This window comes from Pecten maximus, unplaced genomic scaffold (assembly GCF_902652985.1).
Source record: "Pecten maximus unplaced genomic scaffold, xPecMax1.1, whole genome shotgun sequence".
In the NCBI taxonomy this organism is placed as follows: domain Eukaryota; kingdom Metazoa; phylum Mollusca; class Bivalvia; order Pectinida; family Pectinidae; genus Pecten; species Pecten maximus.
The window spans coordinates 43232-54773 of NW_022979548.1; the positions used below are offsets into that span (position 1 = coordinate 43232).

General features: G+C 41.6%; 3 protein-coding genes across 3 annotated transcripts; 1 reads left to right on the forward strand and 2 right to left on the reverse strand.

The window, feature by feature from the left end:
* Nucleotides 1–894: 894 nt before the first annotated feature.
* Nucleotides 895–3083, forward strand: LOC117318889. Its single transcript, XM_033873816.1, has 4 exons — nucleotides 895–929; nucleotides 1010–1244; nucleotides 1344–1684; nucleotides 1795–3083. Exons 3-4 carry the CDS (start codon nucleotides 1400–1402, stop codon nucleotides 2788–2790), a joined length of 1281 nt encoding a protein of 426 aa, XP_033729707.1. The 5' UTR covers nucleotides 895–929; nucleotides 1010–1244; nucleotides 1344–1399; the 3' UTR covers nucleotides 2791–3083.
* A 1382-nt stretch (nucleotides 3084–4465) lies between these two features.
* On the reverse strand, nucleotides 4466–6028 carry LOC117318890. The gene is made up of 2 exons (XM_033873817.1): nucleotides 5674–6028; nucleotides 4466–5562 (listed from the first exon to the last, which is right to left on the reverse strand). The coding sequence occupies exons 1-2, from the start codon at nucleotides 5956–5958 to the stop codon at nucleotides 4567–4569; spliced, it is 1281 nt and encodes a 426-aa protein (XP_033729708.1). The 5' UTR covers nucleotides 5959–6028; the 3' UTR covers nucleotides 4466–4566.
* LOC117318893 lies at nucleotides 6006–9083 on the reverse strand (the record flags this gene model as incomplete). The annotated part of the gene is given in 3 exon segments (XM_033873820.1): nucleotides 6006–6014; nucleotides 6103–6348; nucleotides 6429–9083. Coding segments are annotated over 3 exon segments (2910 nt in total), but the record flags the coding sequence as incomplete, so codon positions are not given.
* Between the last annotated feature and the right edge of the window lie 2459 nt (nucleotides 9084–11542).

Below are 11542 nucleotides of genomic sequence, written 5' to 3' on the forward strand. Positions count from 1 at the left end.
AAAAAACATATCGCGAAACATCTACGAATGGACGAGAAGGAAACAGCCGGTTTCACGGTAAAAAAGCAAAATAGCTACCTATGTATAAGCAATGCCCTACTAAAAGTTTTGGATATTTCTCAATTTCTGTCTCCAGGTACATCCTATTCAAAATTTCTGAAAGCGTACGACGTGCACGAGACCAAGGGATTCTTTCCTTACGAGTACTTGACGACGACGACTGACAAACTGGACGAAACAGCCCTACCACCGCATTCGGAATTTTACAGTAAACTGAAAGGAAAAAACATCAGTGAAGAGGAATATGCCTATTGCCAACGTATCTGGGAGGAGGAAAAGATGCAAACCCTGCAAGATTTCTTGGTATGGTATAATAATTTAGACGTAGGTCCATTTGTAAAAGCCGTAGAAAAACTACAACACTTTTATTTTGACAGGAAAATCGACATTTTTAAGGTGGCAATGTCAGTTCCAGGCGTGGCGAGACAAATGCTGTTCCGAGCAAGTCGTGATGCTGGTGCTAGTTTTTCGCTGTTTGGAGAGTCGGATAAAGATCTTTATAGCACCATAAAGAATAACGTGGTAGGTGGCCCCTCCATTATCTTTAACCGATACTCAGCAGCTGGAGAAACCTGCATCAGGAACAAACCCGACAAGCCATGCGGAAGGGTATTGGGGTACGATGCCAACGCTCTTTATCTATGGGCGCTGGATCAACCTATGCCTACCAGCACATTTGTTCGTCGAAGAAGGGAGAACAATTTTCATCCTGAAGCCCGAGACAGATACATGTCAGCTTATTATTGGATGGACTGGCTGACACGGACGACTGGACGGAGAATTGACCATAAACTGAACTGTGGCAACGAAAAACGCATAGGAGCCTTCCTGTAGATGGATACTGCACAGAGACTAACACAGTGTTCCAGGTAATTGTGTTTGTACGAACTAGTCTGATTTGTTGTTCTCTATAGTATTGTACTTATTATAATCTTTTTTTTTTATTTAGTTTCAGGGATGTTACCACCATGGACATGAATGTCATTTGACGAGACATGTAAAGGACCGGGAAGGACAAAGAAAAAAATTCGAAAAGACGACAAACACCACCACATTTTTGTTAGAAAAGGGATTCACCGTGACGGAGATATGGGAATGTCAATACCGCAATCTGGTTAGAGACTGCGAAGGCCTTAGGGAACTAATAAACGAAAGAAAACCAAAATTCTTTCGTTCCCATAAAGGTAACTTTATAGTTGATCCATCAACATTTTTTTTTCTTTCTTTTATGTGTATGTTATAGTTTTTTTTTTTTTTTATTTGAATTTTTTTTTTTTTTTAAGGCCCGGTGACTGAGAGCCAGATATTGAGAGCCGTGAAAGAGGAGAATCTATTCGGCATGGTGGAATGTGATATCAGAGTTCCTAACCAATGGGCGACTGGTTTTGAACGGGAACTTTCCCCATACGAGTATTTTTCAGAAATGGCACCAATATTTTGCAACACGGACATTCCATTCTCTGCCATTGGTGAACATATGAAAGAACATGTACGACGGAACAAATTATCGGACAAACCCCGGAGACTTTTAATCGGTGGAATGGCAGCACGCAAAATGTTGATTGCTACCCCTATTTTAAAATGGTATATCGAACATGGAATGCAAGTCGATCATATATATCAAGTAAATAGTTGCTAATTATTTGAACTCATTATGTCACTAGCGCGCTTATATACCGTTTGCTTCATGTCAGGTATCTAAACTCTTATTAATTTATGTATATTTTTTTTTAGGTGGTGGAGTATACTCCAATGGCGTGCTTTAGAGAGTTTGTGACGGACGTGACGGACGCTAGGCGACGAGGAGACGACGACAAAATGTCAGCGGTCATTGCCAACACCATGAAGCTGATAGGAAATTCTGCCTACGGTGGACTGATTATGGATAAGAGCAAGCACACCAACATTAAATATGTTCGCGGGGAAACCAATGCCTGCAACGCCATCAATGACCCGCGATTTAAAGACTTACACCAACTGGACGAGGACATTTTTGAGGTAGAGAATGCCAAACGCACAATTACTTACGACCTACCTATACAGCTAGGTTACTTCATTTTACAGTACGCAAAGCTTCGCATGTTGGAGTATTACTACGACTTCATGGACGTCTTCGTTGACCGTAGCGATTTTGCGTACTGCGAAATGGATACAGACAGTGCGTATATGGCCATCTCTGGGAAAAGACTGGAAGACATCATTAAAGCGGACAAACGACAACTTTATGACAACGGGCTATACGGTTTTTGCCATGTTAGGGACGTAAATGCTGACAATCGCGTGCACTGGTTCCCACGGAAATGCTGTAATGACCACGAAAAGCGTGACAAGAGGACACCAGGACTTTTCAAATTAGAGTACGAAGGTGACCGTATCGTTAGTTTGTCATCTAAAACGTACTGTGTGACTAAAGACGACGACATCAAATTTTCTGCCAAAGGAATTCAAAGAAAAACTATAGAGGATAATTCAAATGCATTTAGAGTGTACGAGGATGTGCTGAAAACGAAAGAGACCAAATCCGCAGTGAACATCGGTTTCCGGGCACGAAACAACACTGTTTTTACCTACCAGCAGGAAAAACAGGGTTTTACGTACTTTTATTGTAAGCGAGAAGTGCTTAGTAATGGGATTGATACAAAAGTGCTCGACCTAGTGCTGTGCCCGGAAAAGAAAGATCCGACGGATGTAAGGATGGCGGATATTTTGTGTGAGTTATTGAACGAATGAATGGACTGAGTGAGAACTTGTGTACGCGCACAATTGTATTGAATGTGTGTGCTTATCTTGGAGGGGCCCCCTGTGGCAGTGTGCGTGCGTGCTTGTGTGTGTGTGTGTGTGTGTGTGTGTGTGTGTGTGTGTGCGTGCGTGCTTGCATGCGAGTGTGTGCGTGCGTGTGTAAGAAAACGGGAGTGCGAGTGTATACGTATGTTTTGGTGTGTATGTTTTTTAGCGTGTGTAAATCTTGTTCATTTATATTTATGTGTATAATAAAATCAATTGTTTCTAAAAAATACCATCTTTGCCTTATATGTATATATATATATCAACTAAAGAGTATAGAGCATTAACAGATTGAAGGTCGATCAAGCAACATGTTCCCCTTTTTACTATGCTCAACCATAGCCATTTCCGGGACTACGGGTTCAGGAAAAACTACGTTTGTTTACATATTATTACAAAATCTAAATCAAATGTTTGAATCTGATCCACCTGTCAATGTGTTGTATTGCTACAGTATTCATCAATCTCTCTTCGGGGAAATGGAAGTCAAATTACCCTTCGTGAAATTTAATCAGGGACTACCATCGGAATCTGACATATCCGAGATTACAGCAAATGGTCGACATAATGTGATAATTCTAGACGACCTTATGAGTCAAGTTGCAAAAAATCTCGATGTCGAGCTTCTATTTACACAGGGTGCTCATCATCGAAAACTCACCATCATTTACATCAATCAGAACATGTACTTTCGAGGTATGCGTACAATCAATTTAAACACGCATTATATGGTATTGCTACGCAATCCTAGAGATGCTTCCCAGGTACAGTGTTTGGGAAGGCAAGTATTCCCGGGTAAATCTAAGGCTGTAACAGAAGCGTACACTGACTGTATGTCTAAGCCGTACGGCTATCTGATAATTGACCTCTTGCCACACACAGAGGAACAATATCGTCTTAGGACGGGTATTTTTCCCGATGAGGAATGTTACATTTACCTTCCCTTATAAAAACCATCATTAACTTTGAATGTTCCAGTTTTGAATGAAACGTTAAGCTGGAAAGAAGTACCATGAGCAGTACACTTAAAAAGGTATCTTATTACCTTAGCTTACTCCTCGATAAACGGACCAAGCCTGAGCAAAGATTCGGGTTATTGTATACGGCAAATGTGGACCAACTTGCGGCGATAGTAGAAATCATACACAATGTTATAATTGGCACTATTCAGCTCAAGAAGATTATACGTCACAAAGTGGGAAAAGGTGAGAAAGTACTGAAAGAACTTACTCGTTCAAATAAATCTGCAAAAACCCGTTCTATCATTGTGAAAAAACACTATCGTATGATTGCTGAAATTCTCGTTCTCGTACGTAATTCGATTTTAGCACTGTTATCATGAAATTTACAAGGAAAATGGTTCTCGTTCCTTACGACAAATACGAGCGAATGAAGAAAGATTCCACAGAAGACCTGGCAAAGATGGTATTTTTTAGAAGCAATTGATTTTATTATACACATAAATATAAATGAACAAGATTTACACACGCTAAAAAACATACACACCAAAACATACGTATACACTCGCACTCCTGTTTTCTTACACACGCACGCACACACTCGCATGCAAGCACGCACGCACGCACACACACACGCACACACACACACACACACACACACACACACACAAGCACGCACGCACACTGCCACAGGAGGCCCCTCCAAGATAAGCACACACATTCAATACAATTGTGCGCGTACACAAGTCCTCACTCAGTCCATTCATTCGTTCAATAACTCACACAAAATATCCGCCATCCTTACATCCGTCGGATCTTTCTTTTCCGGGCACAGCACTAGGTCGAGCACTTTTGTATCAATCCCATTACTAAGCACTTCTCGCTTACAATAAAAGTACGTAAAACCCTGTTTTTCCTGCTGGTAGGTAAAAACAGTGTTGTTTCGTGCCCGGAAACCGATGTTCACTGCGGATTTGGTCTCTTTCGTTTTCAGCACATCCTCGTACACTCTAAATGCATTTGAATTATCCTCTATAGTTTTTCTTTGAATTCCTTTGGCAGAAAATTTGATGTCGTCGTCTTTAGTCACACAGTACGTTTTAGATGACAAACTAACGATACGGTCACCTTCGTACTCTAATTTGAAAAGTCCTGGTGTCCTCTTGTCACGCTTTTCGTGGTCATTACAGCATTTCCGTGGGAACCAGTGCACGCGATTGTCAGCATTTACGTCCCTAACATGGCAAAAACCGTATAGCCCGTTGTCATAAAGTTGTCGTTTGTCCGCTTTAATGATGTCTTCCAGTCTTTTCCCAGAGATGGCCATATACGCACTGTCTGTATCCATTTCGCAGTACGCAAAATCGCTACGGTCAACGAAGACGTCCATGAAGTCGTAGTAATACTCCAACATGCGAAGCTTTGCGTACTGTAAAATGAAGTAACCTAGCTGTATAGGTAGGTCGTAAGTAATTGTGCGTTTGGCATTCTCTACCTCAAAAATGTCCTCGTCCAGTTGGTGTAAGTCTTTAAATCGCGGGTCATTGATGGCGTTGCAGGCATTGGTTTCCCCGCGAACATATTTAATGTTGGTGTGCTTGCTCTTATCCATAATCAGTCCACCGTAGGCAGAATTTCCTATCAGCTTCATGGTGTTGGCAATGACCGCTGACATTTTGTCGTCGTCTCCTCGTCGCCTAGCGTCCGTCACGTCCGTCACAAACTCTCTAAAGCACGCCATTGGAGTATACTCCACCACCTAAAAAAAATATATACATAAATTAATAAGAGTTTAGATACCTGACATGAAGCAAACGGTATATAAGCGCGCTAGTGACATAATGAGTTCAAATAATTAGCAACTACTTACTTGATATATATGATCGACTTGCATTCCATGTTCGATATACCATTTTAAAAGTGGGGTAGCAATCAACATTTTGCGTGCTGCCATTCCACCGATTAAAAGTCTCCGGGGTTTGTCCGATAATTTGTTCCGTCGTACATGTTCTTTCATATGTTCACCAATGGCAGAGAATGGAATGTCCGTGTTGCAAAATATTGGTGCCATTTCTGAAAAATACTCGTATGGGGAAAGTTCCCGTTCAAAACCAGTCGCCCATTGGTTAGGAACTCTGATATCACATTCCACCATGCCGAATAGATTCTCCTCTTTCACGGCTCTCAATATCTGGCTCTCAGTCACCGGGCCTTAAAAAAAAAAAAAAATTCAAATAAAAAAAAAAAAAAACTATAACATACACATAAAAGAAAGAAAAAAAAATGTTGATGTATCAACTATAAAGTTACCTTTATGGGATCGAAAGAATTTTGGTTTTCTTTCGTTTATTAGTTCCCTAAGGCCTTCGCAGTCTCTAACCAGATTGCGGTATTGACATTCCCATATCTCCGTCACGGTGAATCCCTTTTCTAACAAAAATGTGGTGGTGTTTGTCGTCTTTTCGAATTTTTTTCTTTGTCCTTCCCGGTCCTTTACATGTCTCGTCAAATGACATTCATGTCCATGGTGGTAACATCCCTGAAACTAAATAAAAAAAAAAGATTATAATAAGTACAATACTATAGAGAACAACAAATCAGACTAGTTCGTACAAACACAATTACCTGGAACACTGTGTTAGTCTCTGTGCAGTATCCATCTACAGGGAAGGCTCCTATGCGTTTTTCGTTGCCACAGTTCAGTTTATGGTCAATTCTCCGTCCAGTCGTCCGTGTCAGCCAGTCCATCCAATAATAAGCTGACATGTATCTGTCTCGGGCTTCAGGATGAAAATTGTTCTCCCTTCTTCGACGAACAAATGTGCTGGTAGGCATAGGTTGATCCAGCGCCCATAGATAAAGAGCGTTGGCATCGTACCCCAATACCCTTCCGCATGGCTTGTCGGGTTTGTTCCTGATGCAGGTTTCTCCAGCTGCTGAGTATCGGTTAAAGATAATGGAGGGGCCACCTACCACGTTATTCTTTATGGTGCTATAAAGATCTTTATCCGACTCTCCAAACAGCGAAAAACTAGCACCAGCATCACGACTTGCTCGGAACAGCATTTGTCTCGCCACGCCTGGAACTGACATTGCCACCTTAAAAATGTCGATTTTCCTGTCAAAATAAAAGTGTTGTAGTTTTTCTACGGCTTTTACAAATGGACCTACGTCTAAATTATTATACCATACCAAGAAATCTTGCAGGGTTTGCATCTTTTCCTCCTCCCAGATACGTTGGCAATAGGCATATTCCTCTTCACTGATGTTTTTTCCTTTCAGTTTACTGTAAAATTCCGAATGCGGTGGTAGGGCTGTTTCGTCCAGTTTGTCAGTCGTCGTCGTCAAGTACTCGTAAGGAAAGAATCCCTTGGTCTCGTGCACGTCGTACGCTTTCAGAAATTTTGAATAGGATGTACCTGGAGACAGAAATTGAGAAATATCCAAAACTTTTAGTAGGGCATTGCTTATACATAGGTAGCTATTTTGCTTTTTTACCGTGAAACCGGCTGTTTCCTTCTCGTCCATTCGTAGATGTTTCGCGATATGTTTTTTGATGAGATTTAGGTCGTAGCGCGCGGAGTTGAAGCCTAGCACAATCAGTTGACTACAGTACTGCTCCATGGACTTTTTCAACTTGGTGAACGCGTTCAACATCATCTTGCCGGCCAGTCCGTCGTATTCATTCCACTGGTTAAGCTGCTCGTCTATTTCTTCAAAAACGTATTTCCATTTCTCGGTGGCTAAGGCTTGTGCTGTTTCCTGAATTTTTTCCAGCCGTTCGATCATGTCAAATACCAGTTCCCCTGTATCCGGATTGGCTAAACATACTGCTTCCTCAAACCCCAATACGTTGCTGCACACACTAACTGAAATTGGTACGTGCTCCATTGTCCATTGGAGTTTACCCGAGTCGGTTTCGTCTGTCTGTTGAAGTAGAGCTTCAAAGTCATATACAGCGAACCATGGGTAGAAACGATCCTCCTGGGGTACCACGATACCAAATTCGTCAAGCTGATCAAAAATGGTTGTTCGTGAAGAGTGGAATCCCCCAGGATACTTAGATGACGTCTGCTTGTCACAGGACTTCTCGTGTCGAACACATTGCCATGCTGTAGTAAAAAATCGCTCACAGTTGCGACACTGGTATTTTTTAGCATAGGCTTTTGCGTTGCTTATGTACGACAGGTGATGCCCAAACAAATTAACGTACATCGTATTTCCATACCTTGACATGGTTCGCCGTACTGGTGTCGCGGTTCCGTCCTTGTCCAATGTGTATATGTTTATGTTCGTCTCAAAACATTTCTCGAAGTCGTCCATCTCTGAAAAGTTGACGCCGGCGTATGACTCTGGTGTCACGTGAGTAAGATCCCCAATCTCTCTCTCTGATATGTATGTTGCCCATTGTCGATACAGGGACTTTGTCGTTCGTTCCAGTTGTGTCCGCTGTCCTCGAAATAACGCCAAACATCTAAAGGCACAGAGGTTGTCATTGTATGGTCGTCCGTTGGAATTTTTAGTCAGGCTACAAATATTGGGGTTGTTATGTACATAGTCCGGGAGCTCCTCAACACCTGCCCCTAACAGATAGTTGGATTTGTATATCACAATCTTCATATTTGTAATGAAATACAGCTTCCACTTACTGTCAGGTCTGAATTGTCTGAGGTGCTCTCCGAGATCAAGTCCGTCCAGTCTCCGTCGCAGTTTTCCGTCGATGTCGCGTCCGTCGTTGATGAGAATGGGTTGAGGAAATAGAGTTTCGTTTTGGTCGGGAATGAAGTACCTGAGGTCGTTTGTCTCCGTGTGTCGTAGAACTAATCCAAACATAAAGTTGATACGGAAAGCGTGCTCCTGTTGACTATAAATCTGCCGTACCCTCTCTAGTATCTGGGATAGGTCGGGATTGTCGTTCAACGGAACGTTGAATGTTGCACGAACGCTGTCGGGGTTGTCGGGGACTAAAATGAAACGTTCATTGGCACGATAAACTCGTTCCAGCTCCATGTCGTGTCCGTCTAACCAAGGTGGGCGCTCATCTCCCCATGGTGCTGGCTGTAGCGCTGCTGATCCTCCATGTTGTCCATGTACCAGCTGTCTATGTAAATACAACTGGCGTCTGTTTGGGAGAGATTTCTTGCAATGCTTACATTTGAACCCTTTTTTACCTTCACTATACTCATCTGTTACCCGATTTGCGTTTCTGCTCGTTCCGGTTTGTAAGGACAGTCGAGGGGCTGGTGTCGGTCGGCGAGGGGCTGGTATCGGTCGGCGAGGGGCTGGTGTCGGTCGGCGAGGGGCTGGTATCGGTCGGCGAGGGGCTGGTGTCGGTCGGCGAGGGGCTGGTGTCGGTCGGCGAGGGGCTGGTATCGGTTTGTCCGTTGAACGGAGTAAGCTCTTCCGTGGAGCAGGCGTGGGTCTCCATGAATGATCAACTCTGGATCTCTTGAAGGGTGACTCATTCTTGTCAGGTGAGATATTGCGGCGACGTCGGTTTTCATCAGCATTCGTTTCAATTCGTCTTTTCTTTGATGACGACTCCTTAAAAAATAAATCAGTGGTACAAAATGTAACGCATTAAAATTAACAATTACTATTGTATATATATATAATATTGAGTGTGATTTAAAAAATCACTATTCTGGATTGGTCTGTTAAGCAATATAAAGTGGTTTATGCTTACCATTGTGGAATTGTGACATGTTTTTTCGTGTCGTACTCTACTGTTGCTATATGCAAAATCTTTATTGCAAACAGAGCATGGATATTTTCTTTTTCTATGAACACTGTCCACATATATATATAATATAGGGAACAAAATTACCTTGCATTGGTTTCCATTAAGATGTATGTCGACATGGTTCCATTTGGAAAAGTATCCGCAGGACAACGGAGTAGACTTAATGATAAGTCGCGCCAGGTTTGGTAGAGCTGCAGGGTCCAGTTCAAATGACTCGATGTGTCGGAAGGTGATTTCCTTCACCATTGGCATTGAAGGGGCATGGTGTATCTCTACATCGTTCAATCTCTCACAGTCCACTTTGCCATTCCCATAATCTTTACAGCCTTTACGGAACACACTACTGCTAAGTGTAAAACTGAAGAGAAATATCAAAATTATCATCGTCAGCGCCATCTTTTCCCCTTCAACTCTTGTTCGTTATCACATCATTTTTTACTGATGTTTTTTCCTTTATTTCATCGTTTTAAAAATATTTCCACTGCACAACCTTCTCTACCCTCCAAGTCACATTAGTCCTATCGAACATTCCACTTCATCCCCATCAAAGGATGACGCCGCATCGGTCACCGAGAGGGATGAGGGTGTTACGTAACAAACCTTTGATATCATTTCTATGTCCGAAAATTGGGAAAAGGGGGTGTGGCTAAGTGAGAAAAAAGGGGCGTGGTAAGTTGAGTCACGTTGGTGTCTATCATCCATTCAAATCAAAGTTTCTCAACATGTTCCAACTCGTATCTAACATATATATATATCAGAACATTGTAATTGTTTTATCTTATTCAAGACAAAAAAAACCCATCATGGCAAACGTACTACCAAGATTGAAGGAAGTCAACAGGGGCGGGGAAATGAATACGTTTCATATCATCTTAAAGTCAGCTCTCGACTACTTAAAAGAAAATGGACAGGGCGAGTATCAGCTTCGTGATGTCGAGTTTTATTATAGAGGAGAGAGACTAGATATGACATCCCCAGCTGCATCGAGGAGGTTATTGAATGTAATAACCCCTGTTAAAGCCGGAAGAGTCGCCACCTCCGACATGGTATTAGATTATGGATTCCAACCGTACGAGGAAATAGAAGAAGAATTCACCGGTCTACTTGAGCTGATCATGGGGATGTTTTATTACATCAGAAAACGACGAGTAGCCATAAAGAAGGTCACCATCAAGATAGAACCCCATAAGCGATGCTGGATGTCTGATTGTTTAGGCGTCACAACACAAAATTTAGACAACGGGACAGCAGAAATCATCATCAATAGGCACTGCATGATGAACAAGAAGATGGTATACACTGTCCTAGTTCACGAATTCAGCCATTATCTGGCTGGATTAGGACATGGGCACAACGAACGATTCCATCACATCTGCATGTCCCTGACGTCTCTAGGACAAGCTGTGTATCCAGACTCCATGACGGAAGCCCCTGTGTCAACCAAATTTTTCCTTGAAATATGAGGAAAGATTTTTCTGTCGAAAAAATACAACGGCCCTTTTAAGGGCCAACCACATCTCTCAAAAAGCTCCAGAATCACCTCGAATTTTACGCATTCTTAACCATATGGTTAAAAAAAAAAATAATAATAAAGTTTGTTTGTTTTTCAGTTCCATGTTTTGATAGGTTTGTAACGATAAAAAAAAAAATATATATATATATATATATATATACGCTTATATACAATACCTCCCGTCATACGAGTCTTCTCCCTTTATTACACGCCTCTAAGGTGAAGTCGAGCGTTAATAACTAGTATATTGATTAAAATTGTTATATTTATACAGATTGATATATAGATGTATAGTTTTAATACAATGTCATGAAATAGCGCAGTTTAAAAAATATATATATATATATATATATACGCTTATATACAATACCTCCCGTCATACGAGTCTTTCATCGTAATTAGTTGATAAAATATCGTGTATGCAGTTTACAAAAATATCTAATTAATGAGAATATATTTTCATTTAATCACTTCCGTCTTAAG